We start from the raw sequence: 22760 nt of genomic DNA, 5'->3' as shown, positions 1-22760 counted from the left end.
AAGACTTATTTGAGTTACCACAAACGCAGTTTGCATGCTGAAGCATTCAGATACATGACAAGTGGTCCTGAAAAGGGAGAAACAAAGAAAGTAACACTACAATACCTACCATGTGACTAGTACGTCACTGAAGTTCCTGGTACACAAGGATGTTGGGAAAGACCACTGGTAACAATAACAGGGAAGGTGTACATGGACAACAAATGGGACATAGGAGTGATTGGCAGCAACATGGTAACAAGAGAAAATATTACAACTATTGATGAACACAATAACAGATGTTGGACGATTTGGGGCAAGTACGTACCCATGATGACGTGGATGGAGAAGGATGAAGACCCAATGAGCATACTGCCGCTGTCTGCACCTAAGATATGCTACCAACATAGAGGAGAAGTGGACGTGGGATACAACACCAACTGTGCAAGCATGATAGAGTTACCTGAGGGGGGAGCAGGAACAGCAGTATTAATGGACCATTACTGGGCCTGCGGAAACAAGGCATACCACACACTGCCCCCTCTGTGGAATGGTATATGCACAATTGTACACGTTAATGTACCATCACTAGTGGTGCCCCAGAAACATGTGCACATGGCGAACCTCCCTAAAATGGATGAAGTAAACAAGAGGAAGAAGAGATCTGTAAAACCTCAGAAGGGGTCAGAGAACGAAAACAACAATAACAACAATGTCCTGAATAGACAGAAGAGACAAGGAGAACCTCTGACAGGAAATTACCTATGGGGACGGTCGGAAACAGCACTCACTTCAATCCCACCAGAACACAGACTATTCAGCAGAGCAGCAATGTTCTTCTCGTCAATAATACATCCGGGACTACAAGCTTACGCAAACGCAAAATGGCTCGAGATATCTCGATGGGAGCTAATGATGACAATTAATTCTACAGTAAATGGATTCAACGCAATAAAAGAGGAACTGCGAGCAGTGAGGATGGTAGAACTACAGAACAGATATGTATTAGATCTCCTTACAGCAATGGAAGGAGGAGTTTGCGCAAAGATAGGACAATCATGCTGCACATTTATTCCTGCTAACGATGCTGACAATGGTACACTGACAGAAGCAGTATCACAACTGGCCCAGATGCACTCCAAAATGATGGAAGAAAGTAAAGGAGTGAAGAAGGATGACAGCTGGTTTTCAATGTTATGGTCATGGATGCCATCTTGGCTGTCGGACGGACTGAAGATTATAGTTGGATGCATAATACTGGCTGGATCTGCACTGATCATAATAAGATTTTGGAAGGCTCGGAAGGCACGCACTACAGACGAAATGATCGAAATGGTTGGCATGCACCCCTTGATGCCGACAGATGATGGCCAGCACACAGGCACAATAATAAAAGAAAGAGAAAATCTGCGCAAACAGATCATCACCAACCACCTGGACCCACCATCTGTGAAGCTCGAAAACCCAAGAAACCCAAGGAGCTACATAGGGAAATGGGTATACTGCACACCTGCAGGAACCTGTGTATATATGTATTGGTCATTTGAAGACCATGTCAACCACTATGGACACTTGGGAGGAGTAACTAAAATATGGAGAGTAAGAGGAGAAAAGGAAAAAGATATGTTTGTGGTCGACAAGTCGACCAGAGGGGGGACTGAAGTGGGAGAATGGGACAAAAAAGTCCCACCAATCCCCTCACGCCCCTGGCCTACAGGATCGCGGCCCAGACACCCGCCACGAGAGGAGTTTGCCTATCTACCAGACGACCAAATACCCTGGTACAGGAACATATGGATGTGCCCACCAGCCTGCCCTGCCCAAACCGACACCTGCGGCATGGATGAACTCGACAGAACCATTCAACAGTAAATAAACACATCGTTAGTGATGCCATGACGACCTAGCCAACGGTCAGAACACCCGTGCAAACATGCACACTGGACACTCCCACACCAATCCACACGAAGAACATATTCAGTGCTATGACGTAGGTGACGGACACACCCACTGACGCGCATCTTTATTATTTTTCACATAGGTTTTTCAAAATGCAGAAACGCAAGACGCACAACAAACTCATCTAAAATGCTTGCTGACGCTTCTCCTGACCCATGCATTGCAATGAGAAATATAACGAAGACTTGATACTGGGGATAAAAGCAATATGACACCGTAACTTAAAGCGCCGTGCATCAAACATCCCCACCTATGCACCAGGCCCAAGTAGGCCGCAAGCAAGAGCCTCCACGACACCTGCGGCATGGATGAACTCGACAGAACCATTCAACAGTAAATAAACACATCGTTAGTGATGCCATGACGACCTAGCCAACGGTCAGAACACCCGTGCAAACATGCACACTGGACACTCCCACACCAATCCACACGAAGAACATATTCAGTGCTATGACGTAGGTGACGGACACACCCACTGACGCGCATCTTTATTATTTTTCACATAGGTTTTTCAAAATGCAGAAACGCAAGACGCACAACAAACTCATCTAAAATGCTTGCTGACGCTTCTCCTGACCCATGCATTGCAATGAGAAATATAACGAAGACTTGATACTGGGGATAAAAGCAATATGACACCGTAACTTAAAGCGCCGTGCATCAAACATCCCCACCTATGCACCAGGCCCAAGTAGGCCGCAAGCAAGAGCCTCCACGAACATTGAACAAGCAAGAGTACAATTGCTGACCCTGCAGAATGAGCCGGCGAGAACAGACAGCCAAGGGAGCAATGTTGCAAAATCGCATACCACAAGCCGAAGCCAAGGTCACACCTGCAAACTAAGCCAGACACACACTGGAAAATGCAACATTAAATGTGCAGAATTCTGCCTCAACCACGGTCTCTCCTCACGTGACCAAGCCGAACCTGACAGGGTGCCAGGCCCAGTAGGGAGGAGGCGCCTGGGTCCCACATTTTGAGACACAGGCAGCAACAATGAAGCGACTCAATGGACATCTGCGGCGGTGGGAGTAGTCTGTTCTCAAGCTTATGAACAAATCCACGCATTGTCTGCACAAACACATAGTTATACATTGTTGCAAATGGCAGGTGCACCGCGAGCTGGGAACAACGATGGTCCCAAGCTGGGGGGCTCGCGAGTGGACCAATCAGAACATGGGGCACTTATCACTGACGCCATTAACATTAGCCAATCATCAGGGGTCTTCATGTAACAATTTTCATGTACCTAATAGAAGAGACAACCCAAGTATACCACCTGACTGACCCTTAACCACTAACAGCGTTCTCTATACGTATGCTATACTAACCCTACCACTCGAGGAACCAATCCAGAGTGACGATAGGTTTTTTGCTAACTTTCCCAGGTGATGCAAGTAGCGCGTCATACTGAGGTAAAAAGGGCCTGCGAGCCCCACGAATTTCGAGAGAGAGTCAGGACGGACGCACACGATCCTTGACCCATCCCTGCCGTTGTTTAATAAACAGCAGAACCACCTTGCTTCTTGCGTGTGCCTCATACTCATTTTTGGGATACGCGGGAGGAGTTGGGGCCTCCCTGCCCGGGGGTCCGCGGTCGGCCCAGCAGACCACATGAGAATTTCCCCCCGACACCATTGTTGGTGACTCGCCCAGCACAAAGTTGGGACAACTCTTGATTGAAGTTTTTCATTTAAATTAATAAGAAGGATAAATCCAAATACATTATTTTTCTGGTTCCAGAATTGTGGGGTGGGGTTGTATATTGGGGGTATTAAATCAGATGGTGTATTTTAGAGGAATTAAATAATTGCATTCACAAGAAACCCAAAATAAGAGTTAATCATAGTTATTGGCAGTGGGTCATACAAATGTTGATTGGAGGGAAAAAAGTAAAACACATCTGTGATGCAGAGAAATTTCCAGTGAAGACTGTTTATACTACAGCAATTTGCTGGTACGTGAATTAGCACGAGTTTGAGTGATGGCCTTTTCCATTGCCCTAGTTCCTGTTATGTCTCTTTTGTATGGGACTAATTGTTTGGGGTTGACATGGCAACATGCAAGGATGATCCATAGGGCATTTAAATGCATTAGCTATTTGTTCACTGAAAAGAATCATACACATGGGAGGAGGGGGAGGCCCAACATATATGTTTCTTTCTCCAGAATGCAGCATGGGGCCAACCAGGAACTGAGTTAATGATCAGGCTGTAGGATGCATTCAAGGATTTCTTTACGGAGGTACGGGTCAAGGGGAGATTTGAATCATGTGATGAATGTCATTCTTAGCAATATAGCCACCAGGTAGAAGGTAGGAAAATAGGTCTGGTGTGTGGGGTTCCATCCCGGGATAGACTATTGTGACTTGGCCCTGTGCTAGAGATGTCTGCAGGAAGGGTCCTCTGTACTGCTCCCATCAAGTTTGTTTTGTTGTATTGTAGTTAAATGTGTCTTTCTATATAGTCTAAATTAGGACGCACAGGTGTCTGCAAGCTTTACATTAATGACAGGTAACAAACACACAATAATATAAAAAATAATTAAAAGATAAAAATGATCTAGAGGATGTACATGATTTAAGAAAAAATTAGGCGGCTAAACATATACATGGTAAAAATTATGGAAGAGCTTTTGTGTTGTTTTGTATACAACTGAAGATAAAATTAGATTGGGAAAGTAAACAAGTTGATTTCAGGTAGTAAACACAGAGCCAGATAACATGAAATGTTGATTTTAGTCATCTTGAATGGAGAGCTGGGTAGTCTGACCCTTTTCACTAATGTATTTCTTCAAAACCCCATAGACAAATGCTTGCTAAGATAGATAGTAGGGTAAAGACGTGAGCAATAAAGGCCTTCCTACTAACTTCAGTCAGTGACGTTACCTGGGGACAGAGTGATATGGTCAAACTTACTCATACCTATGAATAACCGACATGCAGGATGGTGATCGGTTTTCTGACATTTTAAAAATGACACTGACCCAAACATATCCAAACATGAGCTGGGACTGCTGTGCAAAGTACAATTCGTTACAAAGCATAAGAAATGATTAATTCATAGGGGGCAAGCGTGTGATCAGAGGTCATTCTCTGGTTGACAAGAAGAAATAGAAATGCATTAGGCCAAATGTCCTTTACAAAAGTCCTTGTTCATGGAGCTCCAAGGCAAAGAATGCACATCCATAGGGGTTGCAAACATTTCCTGAATTCAGAAATACTCTGGATCTTGGTGATCTCTGAAAAGGAGTTCATGGTAGAAAATAGAGGGCCTTGTCTAGAAATTGAGACACACTCCAATGTTGCAGCACATGGCTTACTACAATCTACTATATGCATATATATATATATGCTCTTTCTCTTGTACTTACCAAGAATTGCAACAACAACGTCGTCTTTTAGGATTTCAATGGAACCTCTTGACAGAAAGTAGAGTGCGGTCAGGACATCGCCAGAGTGGACAAGTGTGTCACCAGGAGGAGCATGTGTCGTCTTAAACTTCATAGCCAATGCCCTAAGGCAGCCTTTACTAGCACCTAGGAACGCTTTGCAGTTCTGAAGCAGCGTTTGATTCAAGTGCAGACAAATATCGGCTTGCAGGCATTCTGGAAACCCCTTCAAAACCTGAAGAAAGGAACATAAAATAGTAGTTTCACAAGAACCAGAAAACACCTGCTTTCAGTAAATATTTCCTCTGCTCCTTTTTAAACATTTGTAAACATGCGTCTCAATGTTCTGTACGTAAAACAATGTACTATAGAAAAATGTGATTTCCTTAAATTTAGCAACAACGTAGAAAGATGCGAGCAAAAGTAATGTGGGGAACCAGGGTAATGTAAAAGGGTCAGATATATAAATATATACATTCAAAAATAGTCGTTTTATGTGCAAACAGCGGCCTGTGGCCTGCATTCTCTTCTCTGCTATTGTATAAAGGTAACGCACACTGGGGAAATATATATTTTGGTGGCCTGAGTTGAGGAACACAGAAGCCAACTGAACAATGACACTCTTCTCCCCCCGCCATCCTCAACAACCAGCTTAGTGGTTGGCGCTGGATGGCAAAGGCAGGAAGTAATGTCAAGTTCCTGTGAGATGTAGGTACCAATCTTCCGATTAAGCTTCACGTCTCCATGATGCACGCAGAGAATTTGCTTCACATTATGAAGACAGATTACAGAAACAAGTTTGGTTGGCAGTCATTTGGAGGGGATTTCAAACTTTGGACTGCATTACAGCACGGGTATGCGTGACAGTTCTTATTTTTGCCGGATGGGTTTTGCCAAATATCTGCTCTGTTGTGGTTATGGCAGTATAAGAGAGTACGTTTTTTTTTTTATTGTGTTCAGCAAATTATATTTCCGGTTATGGCTTACTGCCAATTTTGATATGTTTATTTTTGTGAATATGGCACGCATTGTGCAATATGATTGGCATTGCTGCAAACATGACCCATGCCAAGGGTGACACTTTGAACAGTTACTGGCTTTCCCTTTGCATGCTGGGACTTGCATGCTGTTTCATGCAATGCAAAAGGGAAGCTACATGCCCCAGAAATGATGCCTGCACAAAGCATAGCCTAAGCACAGTGGGGAGAAGTGGGGCGTGGGCGTGGTGTGTGGGAGGCAACAGAGCTGCACTATACCAAGGGCCAGATTACCACCATCCAGGCATTTTACATCAGTCAAAAGTCTGTATATAATCCAGGTCTGTAAATGTTGACTACAGTTTGCGATTTGTTTGTTAATGCTTTTGCTGCATTTTCACTCTCCCAAGCAGCGCTGGCCAATGGGCTGGCTCTTGCCTGGTCCGAGATCCAGCATCAAATGTCTCCCTGGATCTCGGACCCGACCAACCTCAGCCCTGGCAAGGCTTTAACGAGCAACCAGCTACGGCGGGGGGAGCTGGGGGCTCGGTGATCTAATCTGCTCTGTGCTCTTTTCCCCAGCCATCATTTGCTCGATTGCAGGCTCTATTTTCTTTCTTCTGGCCTGAAAGGGATACCACAGGAATCAATGGGCCATGGCTATCACTGGGGTGGGGGCCATCACTGTTAAAGGCAGGATGTCTGCATGCTGGGCACACTATTGTTTTTTTTTTTCCAAATGTGCATCTTCCACTTCATAGAAAAAAAGAAAAGTAATTTATTTCCAAACTCAGAAATACTGCTTAAACTTGCATTCATTCGTTTTCTTTGAAATGCGTGTTTCTTTTTTTGTCAGATTACCACACAAATACCCTGGACTTTTTGTGCCCCGTCCTTTGTGTTTTACCACAGGTTATATTTGTAAAGCTGTTATTTGCTTGTCAAATTGCTTAATCACCAATACCTGCTTCTGTTATTGGGAAATTAAACCATGGGTTCATGGGTGCCAACCTTTGATTTTCCCTACAGGGCAAGAAATACCCCTGCCTCTGCCCTGAATATAAGCAAGCGACCTGCCCAACATACCCCTGGCCAAACTCATTTTATAGCAATTAATTTTAATAAGTAATTGCAAAAAGTCTTACGATTAACAACCAATTTATTTCTGTATAGCATCTCAGCATTGGCCTCTCAACCTGCTGAGCTAACTTGGTAGCCTTTCTCTTTGGAGTGTGTCTATTGGTCCCTTAATGCACTAACAATCACTGCATTACCAACAGTATTTTGGGTGCGCCACTGCCACTGCCCCGGAAGTGATTTAAAGTGGAACTGGTGTACAGTGTGAGTTTGGAAAGAAGCAGCATGAAAGAAATTGCACCATTTTTAAACTAATATTTTGAACATTTCCTTTGAACAGAGTTCAACTGTGAGCTGCGCCCCCTCAAGACTCCTCCCCCTTGAGACTCCTCCCCTCCTCCACTTGTGGGGATCCCACTTTAAGGGCCTTATCCATTTCATATTTGCCTGGTTCAAAGTTAATTTGCACTGCTGAAAAGTGACTTTGCACTGCCGACACAAACCCTGATTCATGGATCTGTGCAAAGTGTATTTTTGCTGCGCAAAGTCTGGCCATTTGGAGACAGGCCTGCATGTTGTATTGCAGGCCTAGGCTGTCAGATCTGTGACAGCACAGGCATGGCCTCTGCAAATGTCCATAAGAGGCATTTTTCTCCAGACGTAGCTGATATGCGTAAGAAAAATATACTTCATCTATAACTAGACTCAATAAGCTCCTTGTGCTCTTTCCCGGTCCTCTTCCCCTGCTTGATGGCTTCCCGCCCCATAGCCTGACCCCTGCACCCATTGGCTGTCTAGATCTGTATTACAACCACTACCCAGGACAGCCCTTGTCTAAGGGCCCAAAGCAAAGGGCAGCTCCTGAAGGAGCAGCTCCAGTCTGTGCTTGCCGTGTTCACCTGGGAAGCCTGCAGCCATTAACTCTTGTGCCCCCATTTTAGGCATATTTCTCTCCATCCACGCATCCCAAATCTATTTTTTTCTGCATTTCCTGCTTTGCCCCCATTTTAGGCCTTTCTCCCTCTATCCAAGTATCCCAAATCTAGGTGTTTCTGTATTTACTGCTGGGCCCCCATTTTAGGAGTTTCTCTGTCTATCCAGGTATCCCAAATCTAGGTGTTTCTGCATTTACTGCTGTGCACCAATTTTAGGCATTTCTCCTTCTATCCAGGTAACCCAAATCTAGATGTTAATGCATTTATTGTTGCGGTCCGAATTTAGGCATTTCTCCCTCTATGAGTAAGATGTATTCTTTTGTTTTCTATTCATCACTAGATAACATACAATTTCATAACATAGTAAAAAAGAATAGTGCTGTTATTTTAAGGATATTCAATTTATCAACAGTGGAATGATAGAAGTCTCAGGCAGCTTTACTGAGATTCAAATCTGTGACGAGCTGCAGGATGTCCACAATTACAAGCAACAAGCCCTTAACTCACTGAGCTATCTCCACTATTTTTATGGTGTGCATAAAATGGGGCAATTGCTGAAATTCAAAGAAGTACATAGAAAAAAAGTGTTACACACAAGACCCTAAATGTCCCACTTATGCAGACTACAAACACAGATAGGCCCCCCTTTCTTTCTCACTCTCTTTTGATTGTTCTCTTTCCCACACACATACACACACACACTCTGAAATTCAACTGACAAATACTAAATACTGTTCACAACATAATAATATTTCTAAAGACAACATACCAAATGCCAGTGTGGAAAATTAGAAAATGTTTAGTTTGCGTATGCCAATAGATAATGTTCTTACTCCTGCTCCTGCAGTCACTGATTGTGATGATGACGCCCACTGTGGAAGAAATGGCAATCTTGAATGAATTCATTGCTTTCACTGTATTGACCATGGAAGGATCAAGATCCGAGTATGCTCTTTCGGGATAAATACTAGAATTATCATCCCCGTATCTGTGTACTGTCAATCCGGAACTTCAAAGGTGATAATGCCGGTTTCTATGAGTTGCGGTATGCTCCAAAAAGCTGACTATAAAAATAGCCCAATGGATCTCCTTGAGTCAATCCCATAAGGGCAGTGGCTATGACAAAATGATAGCCTTATTTTTGTTAATTGACCACCAACACATGCCAGCACAGCACCCATAGTTGTGTAGCCAACAGGTAACAATATTGAATAGCCTTCCATTTAGCTTAAATGTAAAAAGTATGAGTCACAACTTCAGCTTGAAGTGTGGTACCACTCTTCTAAAAAGGAGCCATCCTTGATTCTCCTTCCTCCTTGTCACCAACCCCAATGCAAGTCAAAACAGACCACAACATTGAGATCCACTCTTAATGCAATCGCACAAAACAATAACTGACGGTCACATGAAAAAAAAAAAACATATGCATACAAAGAGGTAATTAATGGAAATTCTCTGCACATGCCCCATTCCTTTATTTTTTGTAGCCCTTCTGTGCCATTATGAAAAATTGAACAATCATATGCAAATGGGTCGTGGTTCTGCCCCCGATGATGAAGTGAAGCCCATGCTGGTCTTGTCACCCTTGGATGTGAACACAAACAAACTCAGCCATGGCAGCTTTGCGTGGGAACACAAGTCTGCCCAGACATGATTACACATTTCTGGGCCTCACCAGAAAGGTGCATCTTGTTTTCTTAAACGAGCCAGGACACTGTTGTGACATACCGCACACCCCCACTTAGCGAGACATACTATAAACCTCATAAAGTGATTGTTGGAAAGTTTAACTAATGGGAATTTCTCTCTGCAACGTCTATTCCACTATATGCCATTACAGAACCATTTTCAAATTAGTCTAGGTCGTTCCACTGAAAACGGGGAGATCTGCCCGAACTATTATTAACTTTCCCCTCTCCATGCGAACAAATATAAATCTTGGCAGATGTGATAGTTCTTGGGACTCAGCAGTGAGTTGCAGTTTAATTTCCTAGGCACAGCAGGCAAGGGACCCACATCTGGGGATGCACAATAAACAAGGAGAAAGGATGGATGGAAAACCTTGAATTTATTGCAGTGCTGGAAAGGATTCTGGGCAGCTTTAAGGAGAACTTACAGAAGAGGGCCAACCGTATATCAGATCAAGTTGGTTCCCTGGTTCTGTCCAAAATGGAAGCTGTCCCACCCAAACGACCACAACCTGAACTGATGTTAAAGACTACAACAGTTGACATCTTACTCAAACCCAATGGAGCCAAAGCCAGTTAACTCCCTCTCCAAACTGTCTAGACATGACATATCTATGTAATCACCAGACCGTCAATCACAAGAACTAGCATTATATTGCACACCTGAATAGCCGTATCTCCCCTAATAACTACTGTAGTATCTGCTTGCCACCAATACCTTCCACTTCTCTGTTGTCGTCTACATTCTTCCCGAGTTGCAGGTATGTCTGTCCTGGACTATTAAAATTTTATTTATTTCCAAAAAACAATATTAATTTGACAGAAAGCAAAAATAGAACACATTTTTAGATGTAGTGTGCAGACATGGATGTCATAAATTCAGCTTACAAGTGTTTTCCTAAGTTTAGCTAATCTTGAGTTTGGAACATCTGATCTTATCTGCGTACAATGAATATAAAGTCATTGTGAATGTACTGCAGTAGTAATGGAAAGGCCATTATGTGTCATTGCTACCACTGTCTATCTTCAGGTATAAATACTTTCCCGCAGACCAGTGTCTTCATAGAATGACCAACTTCTCATCCTTTCTATTACTGAATCATGTCTGGAAAATGCTACACCGGCTGTCCTTGTGCACCCGGGATCTGCATCTCATTTTCACTCCCATTTCCTTTTTCAATCAAGTATTGTATAGAAGCTGTTCAAATGTCCAGTGGTCAAAGTTGAGGGTGAGCTATGGGCCTGTACACGTCTTCTCACACTTTACATGTAGCAAGGTCTCCAACCCATCAAGTGTAACTTGGGCCTTCTTTCCTCGTCCATCTGAGAGCAATGCACCTTTCCACCAACACCAGGGCTAGATTAATCAATCTCATTAACAAGACATCTAGACCTCTTATAACCTTCAAGAATGCCTAGCTTAATCCGTGTACCCCTTATCACACTAATATCGTATATAAGATGTCCAAACATGGTGTCAGTTTGTCTGCAGCACACACATTCTGCACTATAGTTAGGGTCATAGGTGCTTATCTGTTGAGGCGAGATATATTATGAGTTGAAACACAAAAGTGCACAATGTGATATCTTGCATTCAGTGAAACTTCACATGTTAGAGGGCACGCACCTTTCCAGTGCACAATGTCTATACCATCTGCTGCATCTCTTTGCCATCTGCCCCCTGCCATGTCAGACTCATTGGAAGAGCTATCTCGTGCCCTGGCCTAAACTCCATGATGGCTGACGGTGTTTCCCCCTCCCCTGAGCACTTGTCTCGAATGTGGGTTAAGCGTTTGCTTGGCCAGCAGTGGACCTGAGGCATCCTGCTTTGCTTTAGGATACTGTCCCTTTCAACAGGGTACCACAATAATGTATACCACCTGTGGCAAAGTGCAATTTAGTCATGCACCCCCTTTCTTTCAACAGGGTTTTACATTTTAGGGCCATTATGCCATCCACTGGTGCCTGCTTGCTGCTAGCGCCCCAGGCGGCCATCTTGCACTTCCTTATTACAGAAATGTACATTCCTCTCCCTTCCTGCAACCAAATCAGGGGTCTATTTTCTGAAGCACGCCAAAAAACATCATTTAATTGTGTACCCTACCCTGCTGTGTTGCATCACACTTGCTGTCAAACAGACTTACAATTAGATGCCTTTTGTGTTATACAAAATATACCAAATAAAATAAATATACTTGCAGTTTTGTGTACCAATGGGGATTTTTGAAAAAAGACTTCAGGTTGGTTTGGATCTATCATTCAAGGTGTGTGTGTGTATTTACTAGGGATCATGGGATTTTACACTGTCCTTTCAAATGCTTGCAAAACACAGAATCCACAGATTTTGAAACTTCGTTTTTTTAAGCCTGTCGAGTTATTTTTGATACGAAAACATGTGCCCTGGAATTATTAACTAGACAAACAGGATTTACAAATGCCACATAATATTATTTACATTGGTTTTCCCAATGGGATCCTTCTCCCCCAGTGAGATATTCCTGGCCGCATGACTTAGAATGGCGGCAGAATATTATAATATATTCCGACCTTTCAGAACAAGATACTGTATTTATTGCCGTGGCTGCATATTTTAAAGTGCCTCCGGGTGTTCTGCTCATCATTCATTCATTCCCTTAGGCGCAGCAATGACAACTCCTCCAGTTGTTCAATTTTCTCATGGAAGCATTCATTTCTAGCAAGTACTAGTGCAATGTGCGGGTGGGCAATTACAACAGTATTCTTTTTCCTATTCTTGAAAACGCCAAAATTGTCATAAAAGATATTGGCAAGCAATTCTGAACGCACATGCTCATCAAACCTGCAAAGCTTGCCTAGGGTATAGCTAGGAAAGGATCATGATATTTTCAGAGTATACATATGATGTATGATGTCTCCTAGTAAGACCGCTGTTGATCATTTACACGAAGTATAAAATAAATACAAAACGGTTTTGAATTCTTTAACCTTTTTAATAAAGGTAGAGCACTAAACTACATTGACTGTACCAACATCGTTAATTTTTCAGAGACATGTGAGCTCATTTGCTTTGGATGCTCTCTGGACTGGAGATTAAATGGGTTGATGAGTAGTGCCTTTGTTGGCTATTTGTTGTTGGTGGGAGGTCTATGTGTAAATATTTACAGGTGGTAGGTGGTCCATTCTTTGCATAGTTAGTATTGGTGGGTGGTCCCACTTTGCTCATGTACTCTTGGTAAGTGCCCACTTCTTTGGGTATCCAAGTTCGTTTTTGGTCCTTTAAGTGGACATTTACTGCTGTTACAAGGCCCCTCCTGGACATCTACTGGTGGATGGGTGTTCCTTCTTTGGCTATTTACTGTTTGTGGGTTGTCTAATCTTTGGATATCTAATGTGTGGGGGAGGTCCCTTCTTTTGTTATCTACTGCTGGTGTATGCCCCCTTTTTGTACATCTGCCTATGATGGGAGGTCCCTCCTTTGCACACCTTCTGATGGAGTGAATCTCGTCTTTGGTTTCCATGTTTTGCACGTGTCCCAGTCTTTGGATATCGGGCCACTTTGGATATCTGCGGATAAATAATTACTCCTTTTAGCACGGCTTCTATTGTTGAGTGGCTCCTACTTTGGATTTCTTGCATGAGACCTTCAAGCTATTGTTATCAATTGGGAATGCTGATCTATCAATCGTAAGTGATTTGTGTAAGCCTGATCTCTTGACTTAACTGAAACTTGGTTTCGCTGGTCGTAATGTCCTATGCCAGCACCACTTCCTATGAGTCATTTCAATGTGGAATGTGAAACAAACACGAGAGTGTCTTGTGCTCATGGATAAGTATGTAACTCTAACCATGCGACCAATTGGGTTTTGCAAACTTAGTGCTGAGTCCCAATTCTTATGAAGCATTTGATATAACCTTCAACAGTGGGCATTAAGGCAAAGAAGGCCATTTTAAATACTGCTACTAACACTACCATTTGGTATGGGATGAAAATATAGTATACTCCATTCAGAAAATGGAATGTTATCAGGAGATATATAGCACCAAAAGGTGGCCACTCAGTGGAAGGTTTTATTGAAATCTATGAGAGAAACATTATACCTGTAACCTTGTATAAGCTTGAAATTCCGGATGCCAAATATGTCACCTGCCTGGATAAACTGGAAGGTAAAATCTGGAGACCAGTACTGAGATTACCAAAAGCAGTACCCTTAGAGGTTATAAGGTGTGAATTGGGTGTCACTTCCCTTGCAACATTATGGAAGATACGCTGTAGTAAACTCTATTTAAAGATTATGTCAGCCTTAAGCAATCCTCATGGTCGCCTAAGCATGCTGGCCACGAATATGGAGAGGGGTATGGAACATAATAGCCTAGTGGAAAGCCTAAGGATAACTGCTACTTGTTTCCTGAATGAAATTGGATTGTGTGTGGAAGCAATGGAGTAAGTGATATATACAAACACATACAAATTAAGGCAGCAGAATGGGACCATTTTGAGTACCAAGAAATGCTAAACTCAATATATCATGCAGGGACTCAGGATATTGAAACCTAGAAATTACCAATTAAAAATTAACAATCAGGATTTTTCTAGGTTTATAATCCTTTCATTACATATTAGGGTTTTAAATTGTAACGAATTTAATAAATGTAACTATACGTAACTATATGCACCAATATGAAATGTAATGATATGTGATATATTATGTGAACTCTTTGTAATTTTAAATGTTCTTTATTTTTATTTTATAAAGTGTTAAAGGTTTTAATGAACCAAATTGCACTATAAAATAATACAAAAAAGTATAGTCTATTTTGAAGACATATTCTCGTGATTATGGCTCTTTGGCATTGCACAATGGATCTATGCTAGCATCATGTCACTAGTGTGTTGCAGTGTGTAGTGTTACCCTGTTCCCATTACACCCTGTAATAAATCCTATAAATGCCATTAGCCTGAATGGGCGTGTATAGCAAATCATAGACAGGGAATGTTTGGACAGCTGGTTTGGGAGATTCACAGACACTTTCACATGACACTGGGCTAAATCATGAGAAAATAAAGGGCCGCATTTGCCAGGACAACCAAATGCACCATTGCATGTAAGCAAAAGCTCCATACTAAATTATTCATAGACAACACGCTGAAGTGACAAAGACGCCCAAGGAAATGCGTGAACAACCAAAACTGGGATTCTAGATGCCAAGTCTAAAACGAACACGTTTCTACTACTAAATCAGCACCTTTACTGACCCGTCTAGCTATATGCTTAAAGGTACTGTACCATTCCAGCTTCTAATGATTTTCCCTTCTCTTCATCACAAAGAGAATGCTGTGCACTTCATGGTGACTGCCAAGATTCAGTTTTCTTGTAGCACTCTAACTTCTCAACATGGCGTATCCACCGTGGTTAGTAGTTTTTGTGACAAGACAACCACTGAGTTACCCTTGACTTGCCTTTACCGAAACCATTAAAAAGATTGAGGTACGGACAAGGTTACAAATATAGCTAGTTAGTAAATTAATAATTTGCAGGATGTTTCCTACCTGACAGGGCATTAATATATTGCTTTAGGTTCCTCTATGAACACTGTATTCCCAGGACTGGAAATTTAAGATGAGTGATCTTGACATGTGTCCAATGCATTACGCCTGCTGTCTTGACTCATTTTGCAATGAATGGGATATTAGAAATTCATGACCTTATTAGCCTTAATTAGAACTATGCAATATAATAGTTTGCTTTTGAGTTTGGGTGAAGTTTCCCGATTTCCAGATGCATTTGTGCAATACATACGTTAATTATTTTATAAAACAATACACTTTTTAATAGATGCTCTATCCTGTTTTGACTCATAACTTAATTTTTTTTATTTTTTTATTTTAGTGATATGGTTTTACAATGTAAACATTTAACCTTTTATAACAAATATGCACGCAATTTGTACTCATGTCAACAGATGAAATGCAAAGAAGACCCACCTTCATTATTAAAAACCAAATATTACTAACATGAGTATAAGGTCATACCACCATATCTAGTTGGTGAAGAACAGAAGGAATGATTCAATTTCACTGATACAAAGTGCTAGGTGCTACAGTAGAGTACTACATAGGTGTTGTGTGCATATGGCACTCTTGCCACGTACAGTAAACTGATTTACTTTCTCAAGGAAGAACTGAGTTTATATCTCTTCCAAAGAAATGTCCTCAATTCTCAAGAGTAAGTACGCTAACTTGTTGTCCAAGTGCTAGATGCTACAGTACGGTAAAATCCAAAGTAATTTGTGTATATGGTACTCATGCAACACGCCATATAATTGGCATGGCAATCTGAATGTGTGATTTTTCTACAAGGGTTTCTTTGCTACTCCCATATAAAGGATGTTTTAACAGTGGCGTTCTAGCTATGTACCCCTTGACATTCTCCAGAAAGCTACATCGCAGCTAACCTAAAAATCTGAATACGTCTTGTAGAAAGGGTGAGAGGGCAAGAGTGAGTGAACGTTGTTTGCCATGCATATGTCTGGCCCAGAATTGCTCAAGGTAGAGCGACTCCATACTATGGACAAAACTAATAAACTTCTTAAGCCTTTTCTCTCTCCTCTAACTGAGTTTCAGTTACATGAATATATAACATTCTAACATACTTGATACCTCCTCCATATTCTATTTGTTTTAGAATCTTTGGGAGCCATCGAGTCCGCTTCGCAATTCAATTTAAAACAATGTATGTGCCTAATTCCCTTATGGACAAATTAGGATTACCTGATCATTGTTCTTGGAGAAAATAAATATTGATTGTTAGTTCCATGCTGATCCAAGAAAACGAATTATAATCTGACACCAGTTAAACTACACCTATCCACTCCAGAAGACTATATGAGGATACTTACTCAAAACATTGTGAGCCAATAGCTTCTACAAATTCACAGATTATCACATGCAATTTCTTGGATAATCTCTCAGTGCCATTGGACAATGGAGTAGTCTGGTGCCTATATTTAAACATAACATGACTGTGGTCTGTGCCGTAGGCAAAGCCATACTTACAAAGGCTACAACCAACAACCAAATGTTATTCTAAAATGCCATGTTTGGTCATCAAAGTGGGACCTTGTAAAGAAGTCTATACCACAAAGTTTAGATTGTGGTGTTACACGCCTTCTTTGTTTGCAAGACCCCGGAATACTTTCATCTACCCTCCAATCTTTGCTCATACCTCCCAAGCCAACATCCATTGCCTCCTCCCTTTCTGCTAATGACTTTGCTCACTACCTTTCGTCTAAAGTCTCTAAAATGCATGACACTCTCACAACCCTCCTCCCTCTCCCGCAACAACCCTCCTTCTGTCCACCACCTTCTCCTACCTCTTCTACCCTCAAGTACTTCTCCCCTACCTCTTCAATAAATTATCATCCATCCATTGACAGTGCCAACCCATCTCACCGCCCTTGGTCCCCAAACGGTCAAACACTTAGTTTCAATCACTTGCCCTTGTATCTCTGAGCTCTTCCACATCTCTCTTCACTGGACTCTTCCCTGCCTCCTTCAAATCTGCAACACTTGTTCAAGAAACCCTCTACTGCCCAGTGTCTCTCCTTTCAAAGGACCTAGAGCCAGTAGTCATACCTGTTCACTAAGTGCCTTGAGAATAATGGCCTTCCAGCCAGAGCCACTTAAATCTGGCTTCCATAGCAAACATTACACTGAGATTGCACTCATGCATGTTTCCAACTTCCTCTCTAATGCTCACTACTCCAAACTCTTCTATACTCATCATTTTGGACAATTCTGCTGCTTTCAACACTGCCAACCACTCCCCTTTCTTCCTTACTCTCCAGGACCTTGGGTTTCGCAAGTCTGCTCTTGCTTGGATTGCCTACTAAGTGGAAGGTTGATCCTTTATAATCTCTTGGAACTTGCAAACCTCTCACCCCACTCCTCTGCCTGTAGGCTTTCTGAAGGGCTAGTCCTTGAACCTTTTCTCTTCACACTGTATACCTCTGCTCTAGGTAGACATCTCATCCTTTTGCTTCCATTATCACCTTTTTGCTGATGACACTGAAATATTTGTCTCATTTCCCCCCCTTCAGCCAGCCATCTCATAACAGATTATGAACTGTCTCACTGTAGTTTGTCACTGTGTGGTTCTCCGCTGCCTTATGGCGAACTCTTAAAAATGGAAGTCATCTTTCACCTTGCTTTCAATGCCTTCCCTTCCCTCAGCTCCCCTCTCTTATCTTCTTCCTGCCTGACCTCCTTACTCCCTCAACCAAAGCTTTCAATCTTGGGGTCCTCTTTGATATCTAACTCAGACTGCAACAATTTATCACTAATACTGGCTCTGCTGCTCGTATTAATCTCTTCAATAGTCAGAAAGTGTGACCTTTTTTTACTAACCACTCTACAAAAACTCTAAACTCCACTCTTGTGCTCAGCAACTTGGACTATGTTTCAAGCTTACTCCATGGCCTTCCTTTCTATCCCTTCCTCAGCTTTGCTACCCACACTTTCTACAACTTACCCAGATCATCATTCACTTCTACATACCGACAACAGACTGTTAGGCTTTCCATGCACAACTGCTCTCTTATCAAGTTACTTCTCCTAGTCTACACAGCTATCAGTCATCTTTCTCCTCAGTACCTGTCTGATTCTAGCTCAGTTTACTCACCATCTCGTTCCCTCTGATCCTCTGCTGCACTCAACCTCACCTTCCCATACCCTCCCTGCGCCTCCTCTCACTTCTGCGCTTTCTCCCAACTCTGCTGGAACCCACTGCATAACAATCAAAGCCAGTCAGAGGGCGCTCCTCCTGCCCGCCACCCCATGACTGCATCCAGTGAAACTCAATGTAATTTTGTATATATAAATAGTACTCCTCTTTAGTTTGAATCACTTGCTCCCGTTCCCCCTTAGGGGAATGTTACCTTTGTAAGTCATCTGTTTTCATATATATATATATATATATATATATATATTTTGGCTTGATCTTTTTGTCCGTGGCATATATCCCACTTTTTACACCCTAATAAACTGGCTCACCACTTGTTCACATCTTTATGCTATTGTGCAGGCGCCCTTCATGGGAATGCCTCCGCCATCTGTTAATGTGCTGTACGTCATAAATACAAAATACAAATACAATTATAAAGTGTTCGTTATGGCTGTTTCTGAACTTTTGCTATATTTTTTGCCAATGGGATAATACATTCCTACTACAACCACATGATTTGTTTCAATTTTAGCCTTAGTTTTCAGATCTCACAATGGCAACTTTTATGAGGAGCGGTGAAACGTGACATTCTAAGACCCACATTATCCGCCTGAAGCATTCTTGGAGATATAGAGCCTATCATGACGATCAGACATGGTTCCTGACAATACATAAGGGTTTTTGATTATCAACAGCAGAGGATAAGGTGAAACATTGACTGATTATCTGCCCATTTTTTTGAATGAAGCCACTAACCTCCTACTAGTCAATGCTCAATAAGAAACGGAAACATAACTTGCTACAATTTTTCCAAATGATCACAAAATCGAATTTTGTTTGGCCAACATTTTACATTTTGTACCCTGTGCCTCTCTGATGCTGATGAAGCACGTATTATTTGCTGTTGGCATTTTATCCCTGGAAGAATAGGTCTATGTTTTTTTAGGAGCTCAACAGGGAGTTCACACCTATTGCATGGGCCGGCAGATCTAATTTAATCTCATTTGTGTCACTGCATGAGTATCTGCACATGGCTGACGTTAATTTCGATTTGACACACATCCATTACAAGTGTTGCAAGTAGAGTTAAGGTGCAGGTTTTTAAATTAGTCTTTGACCTCATGCTCCCAATCCGAATCATCCTTGATGGGTCGCCTTTGATTAGTTATTAATATTAAGCTCTGGTTAGGAGCAGTGGGTGTTCTTCATAGTGAGTGCACAATTCTACGAGTTATCATTAAATGGCATCCAGCTTGCCACATTTGCAGGCGCTAATTATTCCATACACACATTTAGAAAGATCCCCCATCACGTTAGACAATTCCGATGGAGCAGAAAGCTAATAATAACATGCGCCAAGCCAGACCATTACCTTTTGCAAGATAGGTTGCCAGGATTGTTGTGAGGTGAAAGGTGTAATGGAGGGGAATAAGGAAAGGAGTAGAGGTGGAAGCAGAAAGAAGGGTGTGTGTGTGTGTAAGAGTGAGGCAATCCAGTGTGGAGGGTCTATTGGGGAGAGTTGGCTAGGGGGGGGGGGCAATAGTGCAGCCCAGATGCCTGATGTGGAGGGGAGGTGAAATGTGAAGCTTAGAAGTGCAAGGGAGAGATGCAGTGGATGTTGCAGGCAGGGGTGTTGCTAGGTCTGAAAAAGATCTGGGGCTACGCTGATGTCGGAACTGTCGGGACTGGGGGCTAGCTAGCCTTTTGTTTGTAGCTTCTGAGATTCTATCCGGGGCTATAACCAAAAGATCAGGGGCTATAGACCCTCCCCCCCCCAGCAACGCCTCTGGTTGCAGGGCCAAGGGGAAAGATGAACAGTGGAAAGAGGTGCAGGTGTGTCAGGGATGTAGGATAGTTAAAGAGGGTGAGAAGTGAAGGAAAGAGGGATAGATAAAGGTTCTGGATCGAGGGGGTTGGGAATGTGAGCAATGGAACACTTAGAGGCAAAAGGAAAGAGTACAGAGGTGCCAGGAAGAAGGAGGAAGGAAGTGTAAAAGAAAAATGCTAAGAGAAGGAAAGAAGTTGAGAAAGGTTGTGGGTTAGGGTGAAGTGCATCAGATACAAGATCAGTTCAGGAGAAAGTGAGGATGCAGAGGGAAGAGATGAAGAGAAGATGAGAGAGATGTAGCAGAAAAGTGAAAGTCCTCATGAGCATTGAGGGCTGAACAGGTGAGTTAAGAGATAAAAGAGGAGCGGGGCAGATAACATGTGCATAGTGCCTGATTTGAGTGCAGGGTATGGAAGCTGAAATTATATACTATGGAAGATATGCAGATAATGAAGAGGATGATAACAGAGGAGGTTTAGATGAGGTAGAGCTAGACACATCAAGCTGTTTGGTGAAGGGAAGGGAATAGATTCTGAGAGAGTAGATAGGTGCAAGGCAGAGGTGATAGATGGTAACTTTGAGGAAAGAGGAGCTGGCCTTGGAAAATGTGAAGCAAAGCTAGTAGTATATTGAATAGAGGTGTGTGGTTGGGGGAGACACATGTAGAGGGCAAGCAAGCGATACATTGGAGAGAAACAGGGGATGCAAGTTAGTTAAATGAGACGATGGAAAAATAAACTGGGGAGCTACCTGGGGGACAGGAGAGGTGACATGATCAGAAAGAGGGGAGCAGGAAACAGGTGAGAAATACATGGCCAATGATTAACCATCATCCCACGCTATTAGCAGTAATCAGCACAAACATCTAGGCAAAGGGAGAGGGGAAGAACACCCCGGCGCCCACCTTTTCTCAACATCAACAGCTTGGTCACTACCAGCACAGCTCCATCCTTTGTCACACCACAAACTCATGGCACATTCAGATTAAGAAAAGGCCCTGAAACACTTCTGCTGTTGTCCTAAATCATATATAAAGCTATTACGTCTTAACCCCTGAAAACCTTGATCCCCGCCTCTCCTTTCCTTGGCCCACTCATATCGAACATGAAAGCAACACTTGTAAATGGTTAAGTGCCTGTGTTTTATATTGACATTAACTGGTTTACAAAGGAAGTAGCTGCCAAATGATATAAGTACTAGAGAATACCATGTCAATTAAACAATGTTATGTTATGTTATGTTATGTTATGTTATGTTATGTTAACGGTACTTAGATAGCGCACCGTCACCAACGGAATTGGTCCCCAGGCGCTCTGGAGGATCTGCAAATGAGAAGCTGGGATGGGTTGGTAAGCTGAAGAGGGCATAGGATAGTGAGAGGAGTGGTGTACTGTTGGCAGCTTCAACTCGGTAGACACCGGGTGCTGAGCTTTGGTGCGAGTATTGGATTGGTGTCAGTCCGCGTGTGCTGTTGGAGCGGCTTATGTGTTGTTGCAGTGTGGTGAAGTGCGTGCAGCTGGTTGTGCGAGAGATGGTTGTGTGCATTTTTTAAGTATGCAGAGAGTTAGAGTTTATATTGGTAAGTAGTTAAGTGTAGTGCTTGGCAATCTTCATAACTCCGTCTAGGTTTGGCACTCGCTAACATTCACAGTCCTGTCTAGATATGGCGCAGGCTAGTGTTCTCATCTCTAAGTTTGGCACATGCTAACATTCAAGTTTCCTCTTGGTGTGGCATATGCTAACATTCACCATTCTGTCCAGATACGGCGCAGGCTAATGTTCTCAACTCTATCAGGAATGAGGAACCAAACAATGTCTACCCAAGGGGCATGCATTTGCAGGTCTTATTTGGGCAGTTCCCCAGCTACCCTTCAGCCAAGGTCCGGTTTTTGGAACTGAGCGGTGCATGCCACTGACAGAAGAGGAGTAGATTGACATGGACACGCTTTCTGTGTCGAACTGGATATTAAATTATGCCTCCTATTGTAAAAGATTGTATGAATATTGGCCTACGCCGAGCTGCTTAAAATTGTACGCGAATAACTCTCTACGGCAAGGTCTTGACCTTAGAAATAGATGTAAGTCGCCATCTTGAATCAAGCCTCCATTTTAGGTTAGAACCGCCATTTTGGGGTTTTTGTACAAAGTCACCCTGTAATCTAAAATGACCGTCTCGTGTGCTCTTGTTCTTGCCTTAACCTCTTCAACCTTTGTAGGAGAGTTAATG

General features: G+C 42.5%; 1 protein-coding gene across 4 annotated transcripts in view; it reads right to left on the bottom strand.

The window, feature by feature from the left end:
• Positions 1–22760, bottom strand: part of KCNH7 (potassium voltage-gated channel subfamily H member 7) — a 2172707-nt gene that overhangs the window by 288050 nt on the left and 1861897 nt on the right. For 3 of the 4 annotated variants that reach the window (XM_069616318.1, XM_069616315.1, XM_069616317.1), the window contains one exon: positions 5312–5564. In XM_069616318.1, the coding sequence (XP_069472419.1) occupies positions 5312–5564 (253 nt within the window). The remainder of the gene's footprint in view (positions 1–5311; positions 5565–22760) is intronic. The other variant, XM_069616316.1, reaches the window with a different exon arrangement.

Source organism: Ambystoma mexicanum, chromosome 9 (assembly GCF_040938575.1).
Source record: "Ambystoma mexicanum isolate Mex_15411 chromosome 9, UKY_AmexF1_1, whole genome shotgun sequence".
Classification (NCBI taxonomy): Eukaryota; Metazoa; Chordata; class Amphibia; order Caudata; family Ambystomatidae; genus Ambystoma; species Ambystoma mexicanum.
Note: the sequence above shows the minus strand (reverse complement) of the source record. Positions and strands in the feature narration are given on the sequence as shown.